The sequence below is a fragment of the Miniopterus natalensis genome, chromosome 1 (genome assembly GCF_054644295.1).
Source record: "Miniopterus natalensis isolate mMinNat1 chromosome 1, mMinNat1.hap1, whole genome shotgun sequence".
Taxonomy (NCBI): Eukaryota; Metazoa; Chordata; class Mammalia; order Chiroptera; family Miniopteridae; genus Miniopterus; species Miniopterus natalensis.
Genome location: NC_142081.1, coordinates 40,301,095 through 40,328,317, shown reverse-complemented (window position 1 = coordinate 40,328,317; position 27,223 = coordinate 40,301,095). Strand labels below are relative to the sequence as shown.

Below are 27,223 nucleotides of genomic sequence, written 5' to 3'. Positions count from 1 at the left end.
TTTTGTTTGCCACTGTGCCTCCAAAGCCCAGAATAGTCCTAGCACACAGCAGGTGCTCAGTAATTATTTGCTTACTGGTTGTCAGTGTCTCATCATGACCTTGGGCAAGTTTCTTTATCGTTTTGATTTTCAGTTTCCTCATCTGTAAAATAGTCATTGTTATTACCCCATGCTAACATCCTGTGTTTCTATGGTTTTTGGCACTTGTAGCCTGTCAAGATTTACATTAGTTACACTTATTTATAGTGACTATTTATGTGCAAGGTGCCATGTCAGCTGCTGAGAGATGGAGACATTGAGAGTAGCATCTCTGCCCCCTAGAGCTGAATGGTTAGGGCCTTCTCAAGTAAGGATTGTCAGTGCAGATGTGAGGGCTTTTGAGCACCAGGTGTCTCATTTCATGCCTGCTGTCTTCTGATCCACCAGAGATTCTTTCCTCCAAGACTGCCACCCAGAATTCTCCTGTTTTAATAGGGAAAACAGAAGGCTCTTTCTGGAGTGAGCATGGTTGAACTTCAGGGTACTTGCTTCAGAGGTTAGGATTAGGCCCAAACATTGATAGGCAGTGACCTATTCATTTATTTAGACCTTGCCAGAACCTCTTGTATTAGCTTTACATGGCTTCTTGCCATGTGGAGGACAATCTTTTTCTTTTATTTATTTTTAATTATTATTTTAAATTTATCTTTATTGTTGAAAGCACTACAGGTGTCCCATCCCCCCCCCAATTGACCTCCTCCACCTCGCTCCCACCCCTTCCCCAGGCCTTCACCCCATCATTGTCCATGTCCATGGGTTATGCATATATGCATATAACTTCTTTGGTTAATCTCTTCCCACCCTTCACCCCCCTTCCCTCTTCCCTCTGAAATATGATCATCTGTTGCATGCGTCAATGTCTCTGGATCCATTTAGTTTGTCAGATTCTTTTGTTCATTAGCTTCTTCTCTTAAAGAAGATCCTTTAACATTTCACGTTGTACTGGTCTGGTGGTGATGAACTCCTTTAGCTTTCCCTTGTCTGACAAGCTCTTTATTTGACCATCTGTTCTAAATGATAGCTTTGCTGGGTAGAGTAGTCTTGGTTGTAGGTTCTTGCTTTTCATCACTTTGAATATTTCTTGCCACTCCCTTCTGGCCTGCAAGGTTTCTGTTGAGAAATCAGCTAACAGTCATATGGGAGCTCCCTTGTAGGTAACTAACTGCTTTTCTCTTGCTGCTTTTAAGATTCTCTCTTTGTCTTTAACCTTTGGCATTTTAATTATGATGTGTCTTGCTGTGGGCCTCTTTAGGTTCCTCTTGTTTGGGACCCTCTGTGCTTTCTGGACTTGTAAGTCTATTTCTTTCCCCAGGTAGGGGAAGTTTTCTGTAATTATTTTTTCAAATAGGCTTTCAATTTCTTGCTCTCTTTCTTCTCCTTCTGGCATCCCAATAATACAAACATTGGGCCACTTGAAGTTGTCCCAGAGACTCCTTATACTATCTCATATTTCTGGATTCTTTTTTCTTTTTGCTCTTCTGGTTGGGTGTTTTTTGTTTCCTCATGTTCCAAATTGCTGATTTGATTCTGAGTGTCCTCTACTCTACTGTTGATTCCCTGTAAATTATTCTTCATTTCAGTTTGTGTAGCCTTCATTTCTGATAGGTATTTTATTAGGCCATCGATGATCTCACTTGTTTTCGTAATAGGCTTACTAATATTCTTGAGCATCCTTATAACCAAAATTCTGAACTCTGTATCTGTTAGCTTGCTTGGATCTATTTCATTTAGTTCCTTTTCTGGAGATTTCTTAGGTTCTTTCCTTTGTGACATGTTTCTTTGCCTCTCCATTTTGGCTGCTTCCAGGTGTTTGTTTTTATGTATTAGGTAGAGCTGCTATGTCTCCTGGAATTTGTAGAGTGGCTTTGTGTAGTAGGTGTCCTGTAGGGTCCAGTGGCGCAGCCTCCCCAATCACCTGAGCTGGGCCTTCTAGGTGCTCCCCTATGTGGGCTGTGTGCACTGTCCTGTTGTAGTTGAGCCTTGGTTGCTGTTGTTGTCACTGGGAGGAATTGACCCCAGGCCAATTGGCTGTAAGGACCAGCTGCAACTAAGCCAAAGAGCTGCTGTACTGGAGATACCCCTATGGAGCAGGATTTACTTCAGTGGAGCTTTGATGTTCACCAAGTGTGGACCTTGAGTGTTTCACTTGTGGATGTGGTAGGTTTGTAATCCAGCGTGGTGAGCCTGACCACCGGGTGCACTGTCTGTGAGGCTCCCGGGAGGTGCAAAGTCAGCCTGTGCCAGTGCCTTGCCCAGGGCCACCCAGTATGAGCTACACAGCAAACCGTAGATGGCTGCTACTTGTGCTGGGCTTGGAGGTGTCCAGAAGAGGCCAAGCTATGAACCAATGCAGGCTGCCACTAGTGTCAGGCCTGGGGCCACTTATCAAGACATATGGGGCATGCTGAGATGCTGAGCTCAGCTGCTGCTTGTTTGAGAGGTTTTAGGAAAGTCCTAAGCATGAGGCTTGAGAGGCCACTTGCACAGAAAAGCCACTGGAAATGGCTCGGATGAGCTTGCAGGTAGGGAGGGGTGGGGCCTCTGGGAATCACGGGGGAGGGGGGACAAAGGTGTGAGTCAGGTGTTGGAGATTCAAGTATGGTGCCTGCCTGCTCGCTTTGTAGGGGGAGGGCTCGCCAAAGGAGCAATGGCCTCTGCCAGCTCTTCTGCCTGGGAGAAAGCTGCCCCTCCACCTCCTGCCCCAATTTCAGGCAAGTTAGTTCCTCCCCAAATGTCCCATGTTCCTTTCAAGCGTCCGCCCAGTGCTGGAGCTCAGAGGGTGCATGTCTGAGTCCGTGTAAGAGCCCTTTAAGAGGAAAGCCTGGGGCTCCTGCAGCCTCCGTGTCCCCCAGTGACAGTCCCTCCTGGTTTTTACAGCCCGAAGTTGTGGGGACCTCTCTTCCTGGCCCTGGAGCCCTGGGGTGGGGGCCCGATGTGGGGCTGGAACCCCTTACTCCTCCAGGAAACCTCCATTGCCAAGATGTCCCTCGCAGGTTTAAACCGCGGCAGGAGGTGTGGGCCCGCGGCCTCGTCTCATCTCCAGGATTCAGCCCCGATTCACCCATGTCTCTGTTCCTCCTACCGGTCTCGATGCTTCTTCATTTCCCTGGTTGTAGGGCTTCTGTTCAGCTAGATTTCAGGAGGTTCTGAGTTATGGTTGTTCTGTATTTTAGTTGTAATTTTGATGTGGTTGCGGGAGGTGGCAGGTACAGCTGTTACCTACGCCGCCATCTTGTTTCTCCTCGACAATCTTTTAAATTTATCTTAAATTGACCTGCTCTGAGGCTTCCTCATTCTGGAATAACTTCATTCTTCTAAGGCCCTTGGCCAGGGTCTGCCTTTCCTAGAAATAAGCTGTGTGCGCACTGCCCACTCTGAATTTTGAGTCCCAAGGGATAAATGAGTGCTCCCTGATTAGAACAGGAATGCGCTTGTCTTTGGGGAAGTAGATTTCTGCTCTGCTGGTAGCTGGGAAACCAGAGGACTGGGGACTCAGGGTTGATGGTTCTCATGCAAGAGTAAAAGCTTTTGAGCCCCCCCCCCCCCATAAATCATTTATCTCTCCTATAGAAAACCTTCACAAAAGCACCATTGAGTTGGTTAATAATCGGCTTCTAAAAATAAGCACAGTTTCAGTAGCTTTAGTCAGTGAAGGCAAGTCCTTGGCAACAGTAAAGTAGAATTAAAAGGTTGTGAGGTGAGTTGCAGGCAACTCTGGGTAATCCTGACTTTGGTTCATGCTTCTTAAGTCTTGCTAATTCCACTGTTCATACTGTAACTCTGCTTATACCTCAGAAGGGGGTGAAAGAGAAGAGAGCCAAGGTTTCTTTCTTTTTATTAGAAATATTTACCACAACTCCCAGGGAAAGTGTAAACCAAGACAGTTAGCTGAGCTGCCCTCAGTCCTAGGCTGTGGAACCTGAGCACCACAGGTTCTACTTCATTCCAATTAGATTTTGACAGAGATGTTTTGTTACCTTAAGTCCTCCCTAAGAATTAGGCAGAGCCATTCAAATGAAGGGTCTGAAACCACATTCAGTTGGAAGCAAAATAGAAATGTCTGGGACACTTTCTGCATTGGAGTTCCTCTTCCCGTCCAGTAAAGGAAATTGTGAGGTGCCAGCTGACTTGGGAGTGGTTATCTGGGCTATTGTGTTGTCCTGATTTGGCCACCAGGAGCCTGTGGCATTATGAAGGCAGCCAGGCTTACAGGATGACTCAAACCTCAGCCTGAGTAGGGGCTCTTCCAAGGGCTCTTGGAAAATAAGTGTTTATAGGAGAATTCTGTTTGGTTCTAGATTCGTAAGTCCACTCTTGTATCTGTGTGCAGATTCTGTACGTTTGATTTTTAGGTTGAATTTTACAGTCTTCTACCGTGCTCTTTGGTGGACTTAGCTGACCCACCATAATTAGATAGTTGTGCTAGGGAATTGGTTATGATTTGAAGTCAAATGTATTCAGGGGTGTTAGTATGCTTTTGAGAATCCACACCTGTACTACTTTTTTCATCAGCATCCGTGATCCAGAGTTGACGTGACAGAAAGGGATTGTTCCAAACTATCCTTTTTAAAGTGTAGAATTTTTAAGTTGATAATCTATTTTTAGCAGTTTTAGGTAACATTTTCTGAGGTCTTTGTCCCTGAATGAGTATTACTTTCTTACTTCCTTTAGGAAGAAAGCAGTGTTGTAGCTACCGAACAGTGCTTTTGCACCAAATGGGTGTTCAATTGATTTATAGATTTAGTTTTCCACTTTCATAAATGAGTTCACTACTTTAAAAAGGCAAAGTATTTATTCATTGTAGAAAATTTGTAAACAATATAAAAGCACAAAGAAGAAACTATCATGCAACACAAATCCCTGATAATCTTACTACCTTGATTGTAAGTAACCATTTATAACATTTTTGATGTTCTGGTTTTGTGTGAGTATACACACACTTTTTTACTTCTTTAGTTTATCATGTTATGCATTGTTCTGTGACCTCACAGTCCGTGGCTGCATTGTAGAGGCTGGACGATTTTGGAGGGAACGTCTCTTTGGCTGTGATCACCTCCAGAGCTCAGCTTCCGTGTCACTTCTGTTGTGAGTCCTTCCCTTAGCCTCTTTGTTCAGGAATCACTTCCTCCTCTGAACACCTGTAGCAATGTCTGTTCTTTTCATTCAACTATTTGTTCCTTGCCTTGTTTCAGAGGAGGATTTAAGGTGCTTTGCCTCTTTATGAATATGTCCTGGCTCCCCAAGCAGAGTATCGTTGTTTTTTCTGTCTTTATACTTTTTTTCATCCCTAGTTCCTTACATATCCCTGAGCCTTACACAGAGGTGATTAATAAATGATAGGTGATGACGGTAACTGCTCTGTGTAGACAGGATACTTTAGAAAATAATTCTGAGTTTGCAGGAATAATCTCAACCTCAGGGTAATTTTAAATCATGGTTGATTATTGGCTACACCTGAAGCCATAGGGGCACAAACCTATTTCTGTCTCGACACATCAGCATTCCCTGAGTGAAGCATTCTTCAGGATCTCAGGTTAAAATGTAGAATCCATAAATAGAAAGGTTCTGCTTGGAGTGTGAGCCTTGCAGGGACTGGCTTCATACTGTACTTGTATCCTCTCTTATACTCTCCATTTCTGCCACCTTTGTCCTTAGTCCAGCTCATGTCATCTTCCCATGATCTACTCCTTGCTGATCTCCCTGTCTCTTTCTCTCAGATGCTGTTGTTTCCTTCTTAAAACATCCTGGTGGGATTCCTATCCTTCTGTCTCCGTAAAGTCAAATCTTGGTTCCTTAGTGGGGCTCTGTGATCTGGCCACAGCCGGCCATTTCTAGCCTGATCCATCACTGCATTTCTTTGTGACCCACAGTGAAATGAACCACGTGTCATTCTAGGAGTACTATGCAATTTAATGCTTCTGTGCTTTTGATCTTAATGAAATACTCTGTTCTTTTCTTCCCTTGCTCCTCTCCTATTCCAGGTATAGAAATCACATTTATTCTTTGAGTAAGATTTCAGCTCAAATGCCATTCTTCTAAGTGAAGTCAGAATTCTCCCTTCTTTTGCACGTCTACAACACTTTTCCATATATTTGGTTTTTTATATTTTATTAAGGGATGTATAGTTTTCCTATTGGTCTTTTTCATATTTTTATCTGCCATAGAACCTGATGTGGTCCATGGCACTTGGTAGGATTTTTGGAATGAATTTATTGCTTTCTATGACATTTAAAAAATTTTTATTATGATTTGTTAAGATAATACCAAATGCACATTGTGACTTAAATGATGGTGATAAAATGGCTAACACTGATTGAGCACTTACTATGTGTTAGACATTGTTCTTCATGCTTCCTTTGTATTAGCTTATTTAATACTTAAAATAGCCCTATGATTATTATAATAGCCTTATAATTATTATCATCCCCAATTTATGAGTTGGGTAACTTGGTCAAAGTCCCCTAAATAGTAAGCAGCAGAGTTGGGATTCAGACTTAGATAGTTTGCCTCTAGAGCCTGCACTCCTAATCAGTATACTATACTGTCAGTATAGTGCAAATCAAGCCCTTTGTTGACCACTGAATTTGTCATTTGCTTAATGATTATCATAGGATTTGAGTTACTAGTTATTTGATACCCCCCACAATATTTTGCATTCATATACTATTTGATATCTGGAATAAACCAAAGGGTGCCCTTCCAGGAGGATTTGCCATGTGTGAGATTCACTTTTTTCATGAAGTTTAACATTTGAAAGAATAGGTGGAAACATTGTCACTAAATAGGCTGGTATTCTTATTCTTAGGATGGGGGTTCCTTGGATCAAGTCCTGAAGAAAGCTGGAAGAATTCCTGAACAAATTTTAGGAAAAGTTAGCATTGCTGTGAGTATATTGTGAAGTTTCTCTTCTAAGTTCGTTCTCTCTCTTTCTCTCTCTCATTAAAACTAGAAAAATGGCTTTCCCTATATTAAAATCTGTGTCTTGAAAAATATGATAGAGTATCCAAAAGAATTCCCATTTGTGACATCAGAAAGCCTATTTTTATTTTTATTTTTATTATATTTTGTTAATCCTAACCTGAGGATATTTTTTTCTATTGATTTTTAGAGAGAGTGAAAGGCAGGGAAGGAGGAGGAGGAGGAGAGGGAGGGAGGGAGAGAGAGAGAGAAACATTGATATGAGAGAGACACACTGATTGGTTGCTTCCCGCACCCGTCCTAACCAGGGCCAGGGGATCGATACTACAAGCCCTCGGTGCTTGGATCAATGCTCTAACCACTGGGTAATACTGACCAGGGTGTGAAGTGTTTTTTAATGTAGTTTAAACTTGTAATAATCAATTTTACTTAAAAATAATACTCTATATGCTATGTAAAAAGATGGTTTCTTTCTTTTTTCCCCCCATACTATAAGAGAACATTTATTTGGGAAATCACAGAGGTAGAAGAAGTCATTTGTAGAAGAAATGGGCTTAGGAAACAAGTTGTAAAGGTAAAGGAAGGGCCCTTGGAGCTTGGGAGTGAGGAAGGTAATGGTAATGCGCCTGGGGGGATGGGGAGGGAGGGAAAGGGAAAGGCTCCCGGGAGAGAGCGCCAAAAGATGGTTTCTTGATATAAGGCAGGTTAAAAGACAAAATGAAAGAATAAAAAATAAGAGAAGAAAGCAAATTCGTGATGTTAGATAAAATATTTTCTAGATCATTTTAAAATAGAGACATTATTTTCTAAACACACTATTTCCATTCTCTTTTTATGTTCTCTTTCCTTTAGGTAATAAAAGGCCTGACATATCTGAGGGAGAAGCACAAGATTATGCATAGAGGTAAGAAATTACTTGCTAGTTGTTATCTTTTAAGTTTTAGCTGAAATCTGAAAGTTGTTGCATCCTCTTTTATGTTTTAGTGTAAAAGCCATTTAATAGTATTTTTAACTTTTATTACAAATCTTTGGCTATTTAGGTTGATGGTTGGAACAGAAAGTTCCACTCTCTTCTTGGTCTGTGATATACCGATTACCTGAAGCTATAATAGGCATAGAGGGCAGCAAGCTTATCCTAGAGGCTCTTCTAGAACTCAGTTACCCAGCCCCCAGTGTCACTAACTGCCTGCTCGGCTAGATTGTGCATAGTCCCAAAGCTGTGACTAACCAATCAGATATGAGTTTGACTGCAGTGAGATTGTGGTTTTAATTACATTACAAGGTTCTAAAGACACAGATGACTATATGTTATTGAGGATGTAGAGCAACTGGAACTCAGATGCTGCTGGTAGGAATGTAAAATGGTACAGTTATGTTGGAAAATAGCAATTTCATAAATGTTAAGCATGTACCTACTATGCATTCAGCCATCTCATTCTCAGAGTTTACCCTGAAGAAATGAAAGCATATGTCCAGTCAGGTACTTATACATGAATGTTCATAGTAATTTTATTTGTAATAGTCAAAAACTAGAAACAACCCAAATGTCCATCAACAGTTGAATGGATAAACGAATTGTGTTATATCCATAAACAGGATACTACTTAGCAATAAAAAAGAATAAATCATTGATGCATGAAACAACATGGATGAATCTTAAAAGAATGATGCTGAGTGAAAGAGACAGAAAGCACATACTATGTGATTCCATTTGTATAATTCTAGAAATTGCAAACTAATCTGTAGTGACAATGCAAATCAGTTGCATAGGGAATGAGGGAAAGGGGAAGGAGGGAAGAATTACAAAGGAGCATGAAGAAACTTTTTGGGGTGATACGTTTATAATCTTGATTGTGGTGATGGTCATATATTTTCATCAAATGAAACACTTTAAGTATGTGGATTTATTGTATAAAAATTATATACCAATAAAGCTATTAAAAAACAAAAAGCAAAAAAAAAAAAAAAAAAGTTGCTGAAAACCAGTGATAAAAAGAGATTCTTAAAAGTAGCCAGAGAAAAGGACAACCACTTTCGAAAACAGTTTGGTAGTTTCTTTAAAAATTAAACCATACATTTCCACCCCGCTTTTCAGTATTGACCTAAAGAAATGGAGACATTTGTTCACACAAAGGTTTGTGCACAGATGTTCATAGCGTCTTTATTCCTAATAGCCCTGAACTAGAAACAAAATGTTTGGCACCACGTGAGTGGGTAAGCAAATTTTGATATATTCAAACAACAGAAAGCAACTCAACAATAAAAGTGAACACTGTTGATAAACACAACGTGGATGAGTCTCAATAACATGCTAAGTGAAAGAGGCCTCACACAAAAAAGTACATATTGTATGAATCTGATTACATGAAATTCTGGAACAGACGATTAATCCACAGTAGCCTAAAGTAAATCAGTGATCGCCTGAGGGTCTGTGGGGTAGGGGCTGTAGTTTGGGTATTAACTTACAGGGACATGAGGGAACTTTCTGGAGTAATCAAAATAGTAAATGTTGATTTTGGTGATGGGTTCACAGATATCTACATTTTTTCAAAATGCATTAAATTACACACTTAAAGTGCAGAGACATAGAAAGCTGCCTGCTCTCTGACCGGACGCCAACACTTTGTCCCCTTCTGCTCACCGTTAACAAAGGATCAGGAGGAGGTGTTATGGCTTCAGGGGAAAGCAGTTTTCCAGCAGTTTTTGGCCCTTAATCTGTGATTAAGATGTGAGTTCCATGTTAGAATATTTTAGTGTATTCTAGGAAATAGGAGTAGCTGAAAGGAGAGGAGAACTGAACATTTCTTGAGCATGGACCTGTGTTCTAGGGCAGCAACTGACATATGTAGTCTCACTGAGAGGGACCCATGAGGTCAGTGTTAGAGGGATTTGGTGAAGTAAAGCCATTACATAGTCTGTAAAATGGAATCCTCACGTCCACTCCTAGGTTGCTGTGAGGATTAATATTACAAAAGGAAGCAACTGGAAACGTGTTTTGCATATAGAAGGGCCTAACAGATGCCAATTGCCTTCCTTATTCCTTTATGTAATTTGTGAGGAAACCGAGACCCAGTGAGATGAAATTCCTTTTATGAGCTGTACCTTTGTGTGTGCCTCACCTTTGCTCCTACTACTGCCTTTCCAGGGAGTACTCCACATCCCCACCCTACTCCCTCATACTCATACCTTTGCAGGATTTAGTCTGTTTATACTTTTTTTTTTAAAGATTTTTTTAAAAATTGATTTTTAGCCTGGCTGGTAATGGCTCAGAGGCTGAGTGTCGGCCTAGGATTCAGGAGATCATGGTTTGTTTCCTGATCAGGGCACATGCCCGGGTTGCGGGCTCGATCCCCAGTCGGGGGCATGCAGGAGGCAGCCAATCAATGACTGTCCCATCATTGATGTTTCTATCTCTCTCATTCCCTCTCCCTTCCTCTCTCTGAAATCATTAAAGATATATTTAAAATAAAATATGTGATTTTTAGAGAGAGAGAGTGAGAGCGAGAGAGAAACATCAATGTGAGAGCAAAACATCGATCAGCTGCCTCTTGCACACCCCTTACTGGGGATGGAGCCCGCAGCCTGGGCATGTGCCATGACCTGGTATTGAACCAGCAACCTTTCGGTGCATGGGATTATGCCCAACCAACAGAGCTGCAGCAGCCAGGGCTGCTCATACTTTAAATACAGCACTGAGATTGGGGAATCAGCCAGTTAAAGTTCAAATCCTGACTCATAAATTTTTATAAAAGGGCGTATAAACTCATTGTTATTTATTCATCTGTAAAATGAGGATAATTCATGCCAAAGAGCAATAATTGCAGATTACATACTTATTTCATATAGTTGTGAGAATTAGTCTTCCTCATAAGTCTTTAATACATTTTAGCTAATAGTAATATTATCACTTAGTTCAGACATCTCGTCTTCTAAGAAGCTTTCCCCTGAACCATCCCCGTCCCAGAATACGCTGCCTCTGTATTCCTTTGGCAGTTTCCATTTCTTTCTTGTTGTAATAAATAATGATCATTATTTATTGAGGACCTGTTATGTACCAAGTGCCATATTATATGCTCCATGCTACTTATCTCATTTGTTGTTCACAACAACTTTGTGAAACAGGTATATTTTTCCCATTTTACACTTATGGAAACCAAAGCTCACAGAGTTTATAGGTCTTTCTCACTAGTCTTTGAGTTTCTTTAAATCAGGAAATATGTCTGATTCATATTTGTATCCCTAGTCCCTAACTTAATTGTAGAAAATAGCTTCTTTTAGAGAGTTGTTATGGGTGTTTGTGTGATTGAGTTTTGTTGGAACACACAAGAATCAACAGTGAAACTTGTCCAAGAACCCATGTGTTCTGCTCTTAACACACTCATTAATCTAGTTGTGTGTGTTTTTCTACCCTGTGCCTTCTCTGTGGTTTTGACAAAAAGCTCTAGCTTTATTTCCATTCCAGAGAGAGGAAGGTTTCAGCTCATTCCTGGAATAACCAGTTTGCTTTCCCTTCAGCCTGATGCCGCCCCCACTTTCATAGGAATTTCTTTTCTGGCTTTACCAGTTATTGCTCTTTGACATTAAGAGCTGCTTTGTGAGCCAGATAGGTCTGGGGATAGATGTCTTTGGTGGAGAGTTCACTACTTGCCCAGCCAAAAAGGAGAAGTCACTAGAAGGGCTTCTGCCCCAATGAGCAGCATGTGCGCCTGCTGGCCTGGCTGCTCAGCTCTTCAGACTCCTGCTGTTTGAAAGTGATTTCTCAGTGTACTCTGCTCTAAGTAGAACTAAAATAACTTATAACACAGGTTGCTCCAGGGCTAATTCTTTGCTTTTTTGAAACATTCACCACAGGATCTTTCAAATACAAGTTTTCATAGAATCTTCACAAAGTCAAACAAATCACAATGTGATTCAGACATTTCTTTTTAGGAATATGTCAGTGATACAAACTAGGCACATCTGTACTTATGAATTATTTTGTAAGTGAGAGGAAGTAAATAGTGGTATTTAGGAGGGAAGACAACTGTTTTCAGGTACCATTTAGGTGTAGTGTTGTATCGTTTTTCAACTAGGTGAGTGTGCCTTGATCCTAGTGAGGTATACCATCTTGGGTGTGCACATGCTAGCTTTCCTACCATTCAAATGTCTTTATGCTTGAGGGGAACTTAGAGAAAGAGCTCCACTACTGTCCCCAGCATCCAGATCAGTGCTTGACCACTGATTGGTTCTGACTGAAGTGCCCACCCATTCATGGACCAGTCATTGTGTCTAGGGGACTAGAGTAGCTTGGCTGGCCATCCTAGGTTATAAACCCACCTCAGTGGCCAGATAGATGGGGCCCAATTGACATCCTAACAGAAACACTTGCTGTTGAGGGAGGGGCATATCCCAAATGAAAAAGAGGACTGCCAGAAGATGGGGAGGAAGGATGGATGCTGAAAGCAAGGAAATTAGAAAAAAAGTTTTCCACTATAAGTACTATTAAGCATTGGGTTAGAAAGACAAAAAACTGCTAACAAATCAAAACAATAATTGAGCCTTTAAGGCAGGGGTGGGCAAACTGGCTTCCTGCAGGTCAAATGTAGCCCACTGCACATTTTTGTATGGCCTGCAAGCTAGGAAGTGTTTTTCAGAATTTTGTGACATGTGATAAATTGTGTGAAATTCACATTTTGGTGTTCATAAATTAAGTTTTATTGGAACACAGGCATGTTTATTTGTAAAAGTGTTGCCTATGGCTGCTTTTGTGCTATAATGAGAAAATTTGTGAAAGAGACTGTGCGGCCCTCAAAGCCTAAAATATTTGCTCTCTAGTCATTTACATAAAAAGCTTCCAGACCACTGAGTTAAGGGGAAGAAGAATCCCCTAAGGAAACTTTAGAATTTAATCACAAAACTCAGCTTTAAGTTTATCAGCTTTAGTTTTTGATGAAAACATGATGGATGACATAGGTAGGAAAGCGTTTTTTCCCCTGACCCTGGAGCTCTGAAAAGAATTAGCTACAAAAGTTTCTGTGTAGTCTTTCCTTTTACTGTGACAGGAGGTAGTAGGTTCACTTCATCCAGAGCCGACCCCCAGGTGGTTAGATTCTGAGTTAAACTATGTGTGTTGGGAGGGGGTACTAGGATACAGCTGTTTCCTGCCATTTAAAACAGTGATTTGCATTGTTAGCCTGCCACTCTTCTTAGCCCACTCTAATTACCAAGGTTTTATTTTGATCAAGACCCTGAAGAAGCATTACATGATTTATATCAGCACAGAGTTCATACAGCTTTGTCCATAAGCTATTTCTGCCTTGGAGTTGCTTGCTGATGATCAATAAATGGCCAACAACAGTGTTCAATTATGCCTCAACTTGTTTTTCTTTCCCTTCTATCAGATGAAACAGTGTAACCTGCCTGATCTTTATGTCCAGTATTGAATTAGCAGCCCAAGCCTACCGTATAATTAGAAAGCTAGCCTAGATTTTTGTAATTGGAGCAAGCTAGATGGTTCTTCAGAGCTAGAGTAGTTTGTACCTTGGGGCCATCCTGCTTGAAGCCTGCTCCAAAAGAGTTCCTTATTGCTCAGGATAAAGTTTTTTATAAAAACAGGGGTCTCTTGGGTCAGAATGAAATTTAAAGTTTCTTTGGAGACTTGCTGTATGTTTTTTGGACCCTATAAGTTTCTGGGGACAGATGGGCGTCTCTAAAGTACCTCATGGGTATTCCAGCAGCAGCCTCCAGAGGAACTGGGTCCTCAGCTGCAGACAGGATTTCAGCCTCTGAAGTCCACCCTCCCACTTCAGTCAGACTTGCTATAAGCACTGGTAGCAAGATACTCAGTGGCCTGAGATTTTTTATTTTGTTATTTTTATTTATTTTTTGTTAATCCTCAACTGAGGATATTTTTTCCATTGATTTTTTTTTTTTTAGAGAGAGTGCAAGGGAGGGAAACATGGATGTGAGAGAGACACATCCATTGGTTGCCACCTGTATGCACCCTGACCGGGGCCAGGGATCGATCCTGCAACCGAGGTACATGCCCTTGACCAGAATCGAACCTGCAGCCCTTCAGTCTGCAGGCTGACACTCTAACCACGGAGCATACCGGCTAGGGCATTGTTTTGTTATTGTTTTACAGGCTGTTGGTATCAGTCTCACATGTAATGAGTTTCTGCAACCTTTGCAAGGCACTTTCCTGCCTGCCAGGCTTTTCCTGGTATGTTGCTAGGCTTCCCTGCACAGACACTCAGGGTTGCCTCTGAGGCTGCACACAGGGTTCTCTCCTGAGTACAGTCCCTGTGTGTGTGTGTAGATTCTGTCTGTGTCTTGATCCATAAGTTGGTCTATGGTGTCCAGGAGGTGGTCCTGGCTGCACCTCTTTTTCCTTTCCCACCTGTCTCATCCCCCAGCCACGTGGTGACAGCCTCAAGGCAGCAGTACATCTACAGGGAGACCAATTCCTTTGGACTCTGTCTAGACTTCCCCACCTTACAGATGGACAGAAACAGTGGCTAATTAGTAGTTGGCATCTAGTAAGCTGGTCTCTTGGTTAGAAATGAGAGTCACGTTCACTCTAGAATTATCTCATCTGTTATACACACAGCTATGATTACAGCTCCAGATGAGTTTGTCTTTAGCTCCTCAAGCAAGGCAGATGGGAAGTTGGAGGAGGCAGAGTGCTTCCTCAGGTCCTTTTAGGGGAGCATCATGGAGGAGGTGGTCAGTTTCCACCTGAAGCATTGGCTAGATTGAGGAAGGAGCACTTCTTCCAAAGGAGTGTGTGTGGTGGGGAAAGGATTTTCTCAGTACACTACACATTTGTCCTTAAATTGGAAAACATACTCTTCTAGTGCTTTTCTTTAGGGGCTTATCCCAATCTGAGCTATGAACAACTGGTGAGTAGCCTCTTGACTCCTTTCCAGACTTCTTTTACGAATCATGCTGAGCTGTGACCTAGACACAAATGGTATGCCTTATTTTGGTGGAGCTTGGGTTGCCATAAATACAGTGATGTTACTAGGAATTTTCTCCCACTCCATTTAAAAATGAACAGTTGTCCAGCCTGTCTCTACCTTTTCTTTTCCATTGCTTTTATTTTCCCTCTCCTCCTGCTGAGCCAAATAGGTAATCCTTCAGCAGGTCAAAACAGGTCTTTAGCTAATTTTCCTTTCTTGAATAGCAGATGATGAGTATCCAAGTTAGCCAACACTGTATTCCTGCCCACTGGGGTTGAATGGCTTTGTGATAGATTTTGTGATAGATTAGGTGTCTGTGTGTCTTCTGAAGTAGCTTAGATAGTCTGGAGGGGAAATACACTACTTTAAGGCACATTATTTTAGTGGAAAGGTTATTTTATGATCTTTGACAAGGAACTTCACTTGAGCCTTAATTTCCATATCTGTAAAATGGGGCTGCTTTGCCAAATATCAGGGGTTATTAGAAATGAGATCAGGGGCCCGGCTGGGCATGGCTCAGTGGTTGAGCGTCGACCTAGGATCCAGGCGATCGGGATTCAATTCCCGGTCAGGGCACATGCCCGGGTTGTGGGCTCAATCAATGACTTTCTCATCATTGATGCTTCTATCTCTCTCTTTCCCTCTCCTTTCCTCTCTCTGAAATCAATAAAGATATATTTTAAAAAAAGAAAAAAAGAAATGAGATCAGGGAATCAAGGACCGATAAGCATTTTCCTTTACTGTCCCTCTTTCCTTTTCCTCTTTCTCTCTGTCTCTCTGACTCTCTCTCTAGTGTAACCCCTGTATGTTTTGCTCTGGCTTTTGTTATATCCTATTTTAAAAATTTAGACCATTTCTTAGAGTGGTGTGTGCTAATGAAAACCAGATCCTGACTCTTGTAACATCCTCTCGGAAATGAGTAGTGAATTTACAGAGAGGGGTGCACAGAGGTAGAGAGTGAAAGCATTTCAAAATTATTGAATCTTGGGAGGGAAGAAAAAAATTTTAATGCAGTTACTAGACTTGTTTGCAAAAATATTGAAAGTGGAGAGAGAGAGAGCTACTTGTTAGGACCTGGCATGTGTGCTTGGAAGGCTCCCTGTTGAACTCAATTGTTAATGAGAAGGTGGTGGGAAACAACCTCTAGTTCCTTCTGTTTCTTGCAGTTAGACTTGTCAAGGAGCATAAAGAGCTGGAGCTCAGAAGGAAGCACACATTCACTAAGCCTGAGTAGAGAATTATTTTCTTCTACAACCAGATTTCAAGGATTTCAACCTACCCCAAGTCACACCCTATTCCCAGATAAAGCTTGTTTCATGAGTGACCCTTCTCCAACCAAAACTTGTAAAAAATTGAGATACAGTTGACATAACATTGTATTAGTTTTAAGTGTACAATATAATGATTTGATATATGTATATATTGTGAAATGATTACCACAATAAGTTTAGTTAACATCCATCACCATACATAGTTACAGGTTTTTTTCTTGTGATGAGAACTTTTAAGATGAATTCTCTTAGCAACTTTCAAATATACAATACAGTATTTGTTAACTATAGTCATTGTACTGTGTGTTATATCCCCAGGACTTACTTAACTTATAACGAAGTTTGTACCTTTTGACCACCTTCACCCACAACTTAATAATGACTTCTGAAACTTCGGAGTATAACTCACTATGGTTTACCATTTGATCTGTTGTGTACCCAGATTATCTAGGCTCTGGATAATCAATCAAGAGTCTATGAGTTCTACTGTAGTCTCTGCCATTAGCTCGCTTTGTAATTTTGACAGGTAACTCCTGGACTCTGGACCTCAGTGTTTCTCATCTCCGCACAAGGGTTCTTAATGCTTACTTCCCAGCATTGTTGTGAGAATTAAAGAAGACAATATATTTAAAAGGCCTGGCATAGTAGGTGCCATAGACCCAGAACTATTGTGGCATCTTCCTAGGTCTGCTGGGCTTCCTGGCTTCCCATCCTCCCACCCCAGTCTTACATCTGCATTAATTTTGCTTAGCCTGGGGGAAGGCAGCAAGGGGAGAAAGCTGGAGCCTCTTTTTAATACTCTTGGGGAAGGTGGGATGGGAAAAAGAGGTTACAGGTCACGGCTAATTGAAGAGGTTGGGATTTTCTCTGAATTTTAATTAACTTTGCTGCTTAATTAGCTCTCGAGGCTATGGGTAACTGGAGGTGGCTCTGTGGAGACTGCTGTTTGACTCATCAGGGTCAGCTGCCTTCCCTCCTGCCTTTTCATCTTCAGAGAAGGGTTATTAAGGGTCTGCCAGGGTTGCTAAGAAGAGGTCATTTGAAGCCTAGAGTCACCATTTTAAAATTTCGTCTGCCTTTTTTTCTTTAACCTTTAACTCTCACTTATCCAAGATTATCTTACTTTTGGATTCAGCCGCTGTCACAGATGAGCCAGAGTCTGGTGTCAAGTGTCCTCAGCTTGCTTCTCCGGGGCCCCCATTTCTTCCCTCCATCTCTTCTGTTCCCCGTTGCCTCCCCTGCTCCTCTGCCCTTCCATTCCTCCATGTTCTACCTTCTTCCACTTTCCTCTTCCCCCTCCCCTACAGTAGGTAACTCATCTTGTAGTATTAGCCTAAACCAAACATAATGAGGTTACTCAAAACATAGTACCCTCTGCCTGCTTTGTCTGCCTCATGGGGCCTCGCCACCCAGTCAGGCTGGCCTCGGTCCTGGCTGCTTAGAAGAATTTAGTCTAGCTGAGTCCACAGTGCCCTGACCATTTCTCTCTTCGCTCTTATTGCCACACACGTGCACACGTGTTCTTGTTATTTGTTTGATTCTGTCTCTAGTGGCAGTGGCCTTGAGACAGGGACAGGGACTGTGTCCTTTTTACTCATAGCTCAGTGCAGGCATTCTATAAATGTTTATAGAACAAACAGATGACCTGCTTATTTAATTCAAACTCCTTGTTGTAGAGTAGTAGAAAATGCTTAGAAATTAAGATAAAATAATGTGTTCTTGGGGGGGAAACAGGGGACTTTGGTTATTTCTGGGGCAGAAAATATCAGAGAAGAACATATTTTTGTCACTTAGCTTTTCCTAAAACTTCCTTGTTCATTTTTGAGAAGGGGTGTTTCCCCATCCTCATTGTTGCAGAGGCTGAGCAGGATGGCACTATCAAACCTCAGCGTCTTGTGGGTTTCCTAGGGAGGCTTGTAAGCCTGGGAGCCTGGCACAGTGGTGGATGCTTCCTCCAGACTGCAGCCCAGCCACCAGGTGCTGGGGCTCCTCCTAGCCTTTCCCTCTTGATATTGAAGGGTCAGATAGAGAACCCAAGGCCTGGAGAAGGCCTCAGGAAGTAGGGAGAGACCAGGCCTATGATTTGAACAGTGTTTAAGGTTGCTGCTAGGAAAGATATGGGAGGAAACCAATTAAACCCTGGGCTCCAGAAGCAGGGCAGTATTCCACGTTGGGAAGAGGACACAGAAGAACTAGGCACCTAGAAGTAGAGGTGAGTAGCGTAGTTGGTAACGGAGGATGCTTCAGACATAGGTACCAGTACAAGACAGCACAGTCAGAGAGGCAGGCAAGCCTGAGCCGGGAAGAGATGAACATGGAGACACGGAGAGATAAGGAGGGACAATGGAAGGCTTAGAAAGGCAGGCCAAGGGCCTTGGACTGTACTCTAAAAGCAGATAGGAGACACTGCAGGCTCTGTGCAGGGGCTGTCCCTCTGGAGGGGGAAGATTTGGAGAGCAGGAATAGAGGAGGGAGGTGTGGCGATTGTAGAAAGCAAATGTGGATGCTGATAGTTAGAAGGAACACTCTCTGTGGTGTTGTCTGACATGTACCTCTTTTGTGCCCTCAGAGAAGAGCTCGACTTGGCTGGGGCTGCCAAAGAGGAGCTTGCTCCAGCCTGGCTGCTCCAGCCACATGCTCTGGAGTTGAGGGATTTAGTGTGCCCAGGTCTCCAAGCAACTTCTTGTCAGGCTTCCTGGGTCACCAGGAGGGGCCATGTGCAGTGCCTCTGGCTCCCAGGATGGATGTGGTCCAAGCAGGGAAATGCCCCTCAGGGTTTCCCTCTGCTCCTTTCTGACCCTACCCCCATCATGGATCTTTGCAGCCTCCCAAGCAGTGCTGTTCCCTGGGGCGGGGCGGGGGAAGCTGTTGCTGACAGCCAGGGATGGAGGAAAATGTGTTACATAAGTTTGAAAAAAAGAAGGCTTGCTTGCCATGTGAATAGAAATTAGATACAAGGACAGCTACAAAGGCAGTGCAGTCACTCCTGAGCAGCAGCTACAGCCTGGAGAGAAGTGTCTAAGCCATCAGAGGAAGGAGTCCCAGGCCCTGGGGGAGGAAAGGGGGCTGGTGCTGTCCTGTCTTGGAGGACAACCTGTGAAAGAATCATTCTTTGTGTTCCTGTAGCATTTTCTATGCCTGCATTTCATTAGATTGACCCTGGTCTCCATCTGGTGAGGCGGCAAGAGCCACGATTGCCCCTTTCTGATAAGCAAACCACAGACTGGAGAAGCAAAGTGACTGCTCAAGGCCACATGTACAACAGGTGGCAGGGCCAGGATTTGAATGCAGGTGTCTTGTCTCTTTAGCTACTGCCACTCTTTTGCTTTAAAACAAGGTCTAATAGGCCATTTCTAAATAGGCCATGGGAGCATTTGGAAGGTGAGGGAGCTGAGGGCTTCTTGGTCTAGGCACAGGGATGAAGGGTGTGGCGTTTGGTGGGAGTGGGAGAGAGAGGCTCATGTTGGTGTGCCAACTATGTGCTCTCCACCAGGCCCCAGCAAGCACTGTCACATGCCTAGCTCTTCCAGTTCTGTCCTATTACTCAGCCTCACTTTCCACATACCGAACACTGACTTCTAGGGGTCAGTCATCTGTCTGTCCTCTGTTTGAGAAGGGTCACAGTACTGTGGGGAGGAGGACCTCCTTGGTTGAAAGTGTTAGTCTAGGCTTTTCCTAATATTAGGCTTGCAAAAGAAACAAAAGAAAAGCTAGTCCCCGACCTCCTAAAGTTTATAATCTCGACCCTTGTGCTTGAAGTAACTCTCCAGGAAGTCACACAGCTCCCTCACCTCATCCAGGTTGTTGCTCAAGGATCATCCCACAGCGAGGCTTCCCTCATTGCCCTGTCACAACAGCACCCCACCCCTACTGTCTATGCTTTTTCAAGGTTTTGTTATTTTTATTTTAATGGTATTTGAGAGACTACCTGACGTTACACATTGGTTTGTCAGTTTGTTCCTGTCTCTCCTCACACTAAAATCTAAGCTTCATTTTACACTGGAAACTTGATCAGTTTGTTCACTGTTGTCTTCCTGGTACCTGCGTGGTGCCTGGCATGTAGTTAGGTGCTCAGTGGCAGCAAGGTAGGTGGAAAGAAAACAGGTCTAGGTATTGAAGGTCTGAGTTCTGATTCTGGCTTTACTCAGTTTTTGCTGTGTAACCTCGGACAAGTCCCTGGACTCCTTTGGGCCTTAGACATTTCATCGTCACCATGAAGGAGGGGGAACCAGATGCTGGGACCACTTCTGATGCCTACATTCTGAGTCTATATATAGGAGCCACAGGGTTGCTAAGGGATTTGGAAAGATCTCGTATCCTTTGTTCTCGTATCTTGTGACATTATGAGGGCGGGGTCTTAGAAAGACTGCACAGATGGCTTGGATTGTGTGCATTGTGGGGCACTGTGAGTATAGATCCATGATTCACAGTGTTTTGGAGCACCTGCTCTGTGCCAGGTCTCTTCCTGACTCAGGTTACAGTGGTGAGGCAGCAGCCAGCATTCCCCTTTCTTGGAGCTGATAGTAGGTGGAGAGGGGCTAGAGTTGGCTAGGTGCTGTGGTTATGGCCCCACCCGAGCTGGAGATGCTGAGGGGCTAGGTGGGGGTGGGGTAGGGAAGGACTTACTGGGCTATGAAAGGGTGATTAGTTTTTCAATTTATTCTTGGAAAGATACTAAAATAGAGCTGTTAGAATCTGTTTAAAAATAAATAAATTTATATGAGAGTATTAAAGGGAAAAATAAAATGTTAATAGCAGTTCTGGTAGGTTGGAATTATGGGGATTTGGTTTTTATCCTGATTCTCAGATGTTCTATACAGTGTCTGTATTACTTCTGTCAAAGATTCCCTGTCATAGTTTATGACTTTGTCCCTGGGTGTAGCCTGTTCTTGAGTGGGTCTCATGTTTGCTGATGTCTGTCTACAAAGTTCTGGCCTGGGAACTTTTACTGAATCCCAGCCTCAGTTTTCCCACCTGTAAATGAGAATAATACTTGGCCTTGGTCTGCCCACTTTATAGGTCAGCTGTTTGAATCAGAGGAGATGGTGGAAGAAAACATTTGGAAGTTTACCTCTCTCTGCAAAGGGAAGGGCCAGTGGACTAGCAGTGGAGATGGCAGCTAGGGTGGGAAGCGGGGAAGGTCTGTGTGCAGGGAAGGGGGATGGTGCTGGTCCTGGGGGCACTGCCTTGACCACAGTGAGGAGCAGTTTTCCAGGCCTTTCTAGTTCTCCAGCTCTCCTTGATTAACAGGTAGACGCTACTGTGTAGTCTGTTAGGTAAATTATTTTAGTGAAAGTCATGTCAGCTCCTAATTGCTGCCACACATATTCATAAGACCCACATGCTCTGTGCTTGTAACCAACATCAAGAACAGGAAATCCCACCCCCATTCCATTCCCCTTTAGTGTTTGGTCTGTAGGCTCAGCAAGTGTACAGGTTTTATTATTTGTGTTTTTCTTCCACCCTTATGATCCAACCGTAGATACTTTGTTTTGCCAATAGGGGCAGTTGAAGCAACAGACTTTGAAGTCTTGATTATTCATGGTAATTGACTCCCTTCTTTGGGTCATCTGGCCAAATCTGGATTTTCAGAGTTGAAATTTACTGGCTTTCTGTTCTGCTTCTGCAGCAGCTTGTCATTCCCTCTCCTGACAGTCTTTCCTCAAACTCTGAACAAGGGGGAATTAGGGAGTCTTGGTGTCAAGTGTTTGCAAGCTGAGGGCTAGCTCTGTGTTGGGGGTTGGGGTATGTCCTAAGACTCATGGTCAGGGCTGGTCTGTCTGTAGAATGCTGACTCTTCTCCCCAACCTAGCTGTGTCAATTCCCTATTTAAAAAAAAAAAAAAAGTTTTTATTGATTTTAGAGAGAGAGGAAGGGAGAGGGGGAGAGAAAGAAAAAAACATCAATGTGAGAGAGAAACATTGATCGGTTTCCTCCTGCATGCACCCCAACAAGGAACAAACCTGCAACCTGGGCATGTGCCCTGACCGGAAATTGAGCTAGTGACCTCTTTGCGCTCAGGATGATGCTCAATCAACTGAGCCTCACAAGCCAGGACAATTCCCTACTTTTCAATTTTCTTTTCCCTGCAGATGTCAAGCCTTCCAACATCCTGGTGAACTCCCGTGGGGAGATCAAGCTCTGTGACTTTGGGGTCAGCGGGCAGCTCATTGACTCCATGGCCAACTCCTTCGTGGGCACAAGGTCCTACATGTCGGTATGAGCAACAGGTTCCATTTCTGGAGCTTCTTGTCTAGTCAGGGATATTTGCTAAGTGGGTGCCTATTCCTGTGGAGCCAGAGCCTGGTGATGGGGGAGGGGAGGAAGAAATGATCGGTGGTGAAGCATTGTGGTCCCTGAGGAGATTGCAATCTAATGGGGATATGGTCTCAGCCTTTCATAGGCCTTGGAGCATAATTGGGGTACTGAGCTTTGTCACAAAGGTCTTCCCTCCTGCTTTCAACTCCAGTGGTCCCACTGCCACCAGGGCTCTGTGTGAGGCTGTGCCCACGCCCATGGCAGCACCAGCTTGTTCTCTTCCCTCCTCCATACAGCGAGCTCTTTGGGGCAGGGATAGGCCTGTAGGTGTTTCTGTTGTCCCTAGAGCCTGGCTCAGGGCCTGGCACAGGGTGGGTGCTCAGGGAATGGTTGGTGAGTGGGTGAATGTTTGGTTGAGTAAATGGGTAGGAAGTGGCTAGCATGCTCCTTAAGAGGATTTAGAAAGGGGGAAGCTTGACTGGATGAGTGCTGAGTGGGGCAGAGTAAAGGAGCATTAGAGTGAGTGAGAGGTCCCTATGGAGGTGGACATGAGTGCAGGCCAGGATTGGAGGGGGCCAGGCACAGAGACTCAGGGCATCTTTGCACGTAGAGTGTTTTATGTGTTCCCTTTCAAGCACTTTCACACCTTTGAGTGATCCCATTTGATCTGTGTGGTTGTTCCCATGTTAGAGATGAGGAAATCTAGATTGAGGGAGGTTAAGTGATCTACTCACTTAAACTTGCAGAGCCAGGATTGAAAGCTAGATCTCTTTCCTGCCAGTCTCCCTCCCTTTGCACTGCATGCCCTCGTTTCTTAGGTAGGATTTGTCAGCTGCTCCTGGCCTCCCTGTGTGGAAGTTCACGTTCACATCTTCATTCCTTCTTGCCTGCCCCCTACTCCACTACAACTCCAGTCACTTGACATCACTCAGCCAGCACTGACCCGCATCTCCACACTCCATTCCATAGTCTTAAGAAACGTGAAACCCATGGGTCCTTCAGAACTCCCTTCTACTCTCTCTCCTTGCCATCCCCTCATTGCTTATTCCCTGCATGTCTAAAAACTGGGTCACTCACTGCCAACTCTCAAATTCAAAATTAATTAACAGGCCCTGGGACTTATTGATCCAGGGGTTTGTTTAGTGGTTTGGGTTTTTGTGGTTATGTGGTCAATTCCAAAATAGTCCAGTGTTGGAGTTAGGGGAAAATCCTGTAGGAGAAGTTAATTTGTTGTCTAAATAAATGTATGATGGCCCTGGCTGGTGTGGCTCAGTTGGTTGGGCATTGTTCCGTGCTCTGAAAGGTTGCTGTTTCAATTCTTGGACAGGGCACAGACCCAGGTTGTGGGCTTGATCCCCAATACAGGGCATGCAGGAGGCAGCTGATCGATGTTCTCTCACATTGATCTCTCTCTCCCTCTCCCTTCTTCTCTCTCCAAAAATCAATAAAAAAATTTTTTTAAAATGTTTTTATTGATTTCAGAGAGAGGAAGGGAGGGGGAGAGATAAAAACATCAAGGATGAGAGAGAATCATTGATTGGCTGCCTCCTGCACACCCCCTACTAGGAATAGGGTCTGCAACCCAAGCATGTGCCCTGACTGGGAATCAAACTGTGACCTCCTGGTTCATGGGTCGACACTCAACCACTGAGCCACACTGGCTGAGCTAAAAAAACTCTTAAAAAATAATAAATGTATGATGGTCAGATAAGGAATTTTTTAGGGTTTTGAAATACATGTGCTATTTCAAATAATGCTTTTATATAGCACTATATTCTTACTTCTTTGCTTCTTCCCATGAGTAACAGCTCATATTTGTACAGCATTTTGTAACATGCAACATGTATTTTCATTTGTTTTGATCTTTCTAATAACCCTAGTAAGTAGAGTGGGTATTTTGTTATTACTATTGTTACCATCATCACCAGCCCCATTTTATAGATGAGGAAATGGAGGCTCTGGATCATGTAGCTTATAAGTCCTAGAGTTGGGGTTTGAACCCAGGTCTTCTGATCCTTTGCCTATTCTGCCATTCCATATTATCCAAGAGCAGTGAGTCAGTGGTAGAGCTAGGCTTAGAACTTCTTTCTACTCACTGTACCATCTCATTCATGACCCATGTTCCAGAAGCTTCATGTGAGTCTCTCATGTTGGGCTCTGGACAGGCTGCCCCGCACATGCAAGACAGTGACTAGGCTGGGCAAAGCTGGAACCACAGCTGGGTTGGATTTGGTTCAGGGCAGGTTTCAGGGGAGACAGAGAATTGAGGAGGGGTCAGAGCCATGGGAACCGGCTAGGACTTGGTAAGCACAGTATTTGGGGACAGGCAGAAGGCCAAGTTCAATAGGTTAGTGGAGGTATTAAAATGGGATGTAAACTCTGGAGAGGAAAGGGCAAAAGAAAATGAAATGTATCAGCAGACCCAGGGCCGAACCATGTGGGGAAGCCCACTCTCCTGCAGTGCAAGCAAGTCTCAAAGGGGCAGGAAGTCGTGAGGCTCCCTTTGAGCATCCATGGGGACTCGTCCATCCCTCTTCTGCATGTGCACAGGTTAGCTCACAGGTGATTGTAACTGTTTCGGTCTCTCCTGCAGCCAGAAAGACTCCAGGGGACTCATTACTCGGTGCAGTCGGACATCTGGAGCATGGGGCTCTCTCTGGTTGAGATGGCGGTTGGGAGGTATCCCATCCCTCCTCCAGATGCGAAGGAGCTGGAGCTGATGTTTGGGTGCCAGGTGGAGGGAGATGCGGCTGAGACACCACCCAGGCCAAGGACCCCTGGGAGGCCTCTTAGCTGTGAGTGTCCTGGTGTGCCCCAGCTTGGACTGTGGGGGTCCCTTACTGTTGGGCATTTCTGGAGGGCTGATTCTTTTTATACTCTCCCAAGACTGATTCCCTGTCTCAGGATGCCAGGCTGGGGCCAGGGGAAGCAGAGCAGAAGTCTCCAGGTAGGTGTAGGAAATTACTGTTATAAACAACTTCCTACCATTTGTTTTAAGTGCCTACTATGTTCCAAGCACTGCACTTTGCACTTATGTGCATTATCTAATTTTTAAAAATCAGACATTTTCTTTTTAGGTAGACTTTTTAACTGAGAGAAAATGAATATAACATAAAACACACATTTAAAAGTGTTCAGTTCCGTGGTTTTTAGTATAATCCTCCATGTAGTGCAGCTATTGCCGTTATGTAATGCCAGAACATTTCCATCACTGCAAAAAGAAACCTCATTTCCATTAGCATTCACTCCAGCTCCCCCTAACCCCATCCCCAGCAATCTGCTTTATATCTCCATGGGTTTGCCTATCATTGTCTAATTTTAATAGCAGTTGCGAGCACAATTATAATCTCCATTTTAGATACGGGGAAACTGAGGCATAGAGCACTTGACTTGCCAAGCCACATACACTTATGAGTGGCCAAGTCTGACTCTGCAGTGGTCAACACTGTGCAGCACTGCCTGCCTCTTTGAACATGAACAGTGTGAAGTAAAGCTGGTACTCAGAAGATCCTGGCTCAGCCATCTTCTACTACAGGTCCTGCCAGAACAATCCTGTCTGGCCAGGGAGACCTGGTCTTTACCCTCATGAGGCCCACATGGGAGAGGGTGTGTATGAAGGGAGCAGCACTGGTGGCTGTGGCCCCTGAGACTGGCCCATGACTGGAGTATAAAAGGAAAAAACCCAAGTTCAGGGAGAATTAAAACTAAGTTTTTTAGTCATTTAGTATTACTTCATTTGCTCCTCTCTCAATATAAGGAAGGGGGGACATAATTATTATCTATCTCTACTTTATAAAACTCACAACTACGCTCAATGATTTGCCTAAGGTCACAAACCTTGAATGTGGCAGAACCTAGATTCATACCATGGCTGGCTGACTCTGTGGTCTTTGCTGGTGCCTTCTGTGTTCAGGTTTGATCTGTGGCTGTTCCATCTCTTTTTTGTCCACTGCCCTATTCTGGTCCCCAGTATCCATGCCCACCACTTAACCTCTTATTGGCAAATAACCTCCTGTTTGTTTCTTCTTTTTATAAAATCTGTAGCTTATGGAATGGACAGCCGACCTCCCATGGCAATTTTTGAGTTGTTGGATTACATAGTCAACGAGGTAAGTACTGCATGGCTTCCTTGACCATGGAATCTACTTGCTCCTCTTAAGAAAAAACTCACAGTTGATTTTATTGGGAAGCCCGCGAGTCATTCCCATGGTATGGGCTGCTTGGGTCCCAAGATTCATGGGTTCTGCTTTGTGCATCATGCTTTTGGAATCAAGTTGCTGGTTTAGAGGCTGCAGGAATCCCTTCCCCAGGGAACATCTTCAGGTAAGTCTGAGTCCCTCTTCTTTTCTCAGATTTAGAAGCCTCCACGTTACCCACTTACATTCTCATTTCTTCATTTCTTGTGTACTTCCTATGTGCTAAGTACTGGGGGGGTGTCAGGAATGTGGTGAGGATCCAAAGATAGAAAATCCAAAGTTGCTAGTCTTAAAGACTGTTAGATTGTGTAGGGGAGGCAAGGTAAATGCATTTATAACTGCAATATAAGGTTTTGTCTTGTGCCATTAAAAAGCAATGAAGTGGGGGAGGGAGGAGATCAACCAAAGGATTTAAATGCTATATTGCATAACCCATGGACACAGACAATAGAGGGGTGAAGGCCTGGGGAGGGGACAGGAGTGGGGAGAATGAGGGTCAATGGGAAAAGGGACATTTATAATACTTTTAACAATAACGATAAATTTTTTTAAAAAAAGCAAAAAAGCAATGAACAGCCGAACTGGAATGGCTCAGTTGGTT

The 27,223-nt window shown here is 43.5% G+C and overlaps 1 protein-coding gene across 2 annotated transcripts in view; it reads left to right on the top strand.

Moving 5' to 3' along the window:
* The window catches only part of MAP2K1 (mitogen-activated protein kinase kinase 1), a 71,822-nt gene that overhangs the window by 38,773 nt on the left and 5,826 nt on the right, over positions 1 to 27,223 (top strand). The window contains exons 4-9 of one of the 2 annotated variants that reach the window (XM_087820776.1): positions 6,845 to 6,922; positions 7,810 to 7,861; positions 22,261 to 22,385; positions 25,020 to 25,221; positions 26,471 to 26,535; positions 26,701 to 26,749. In XM_087820776.1, coding sequence (XP_087676902.1) covers positions 6,845 to 6,922; positions 7,810 to 7,861; positions 22,261 to 22,385; positions 25,020 to 25,221; positions 26,471 to 26,535; positions 26,701 to 26,712 — 534 coding nt within the window. In that variant the 3' untranslated portion in view covers positions 26,713 to 26,749. The remainder of the gene's footprint in view (positions 1 to 6,844; positions 6,923 to 7,809; positions 7,862 to 22,260; positions 22,386 to 25,019; positions 25,222 to 26,470; positions 26,536 to 26,700; positions 26,750 to 27,223) is intronic. The other variant, XM_087820769.1, reaches the window with a different exon arrangement.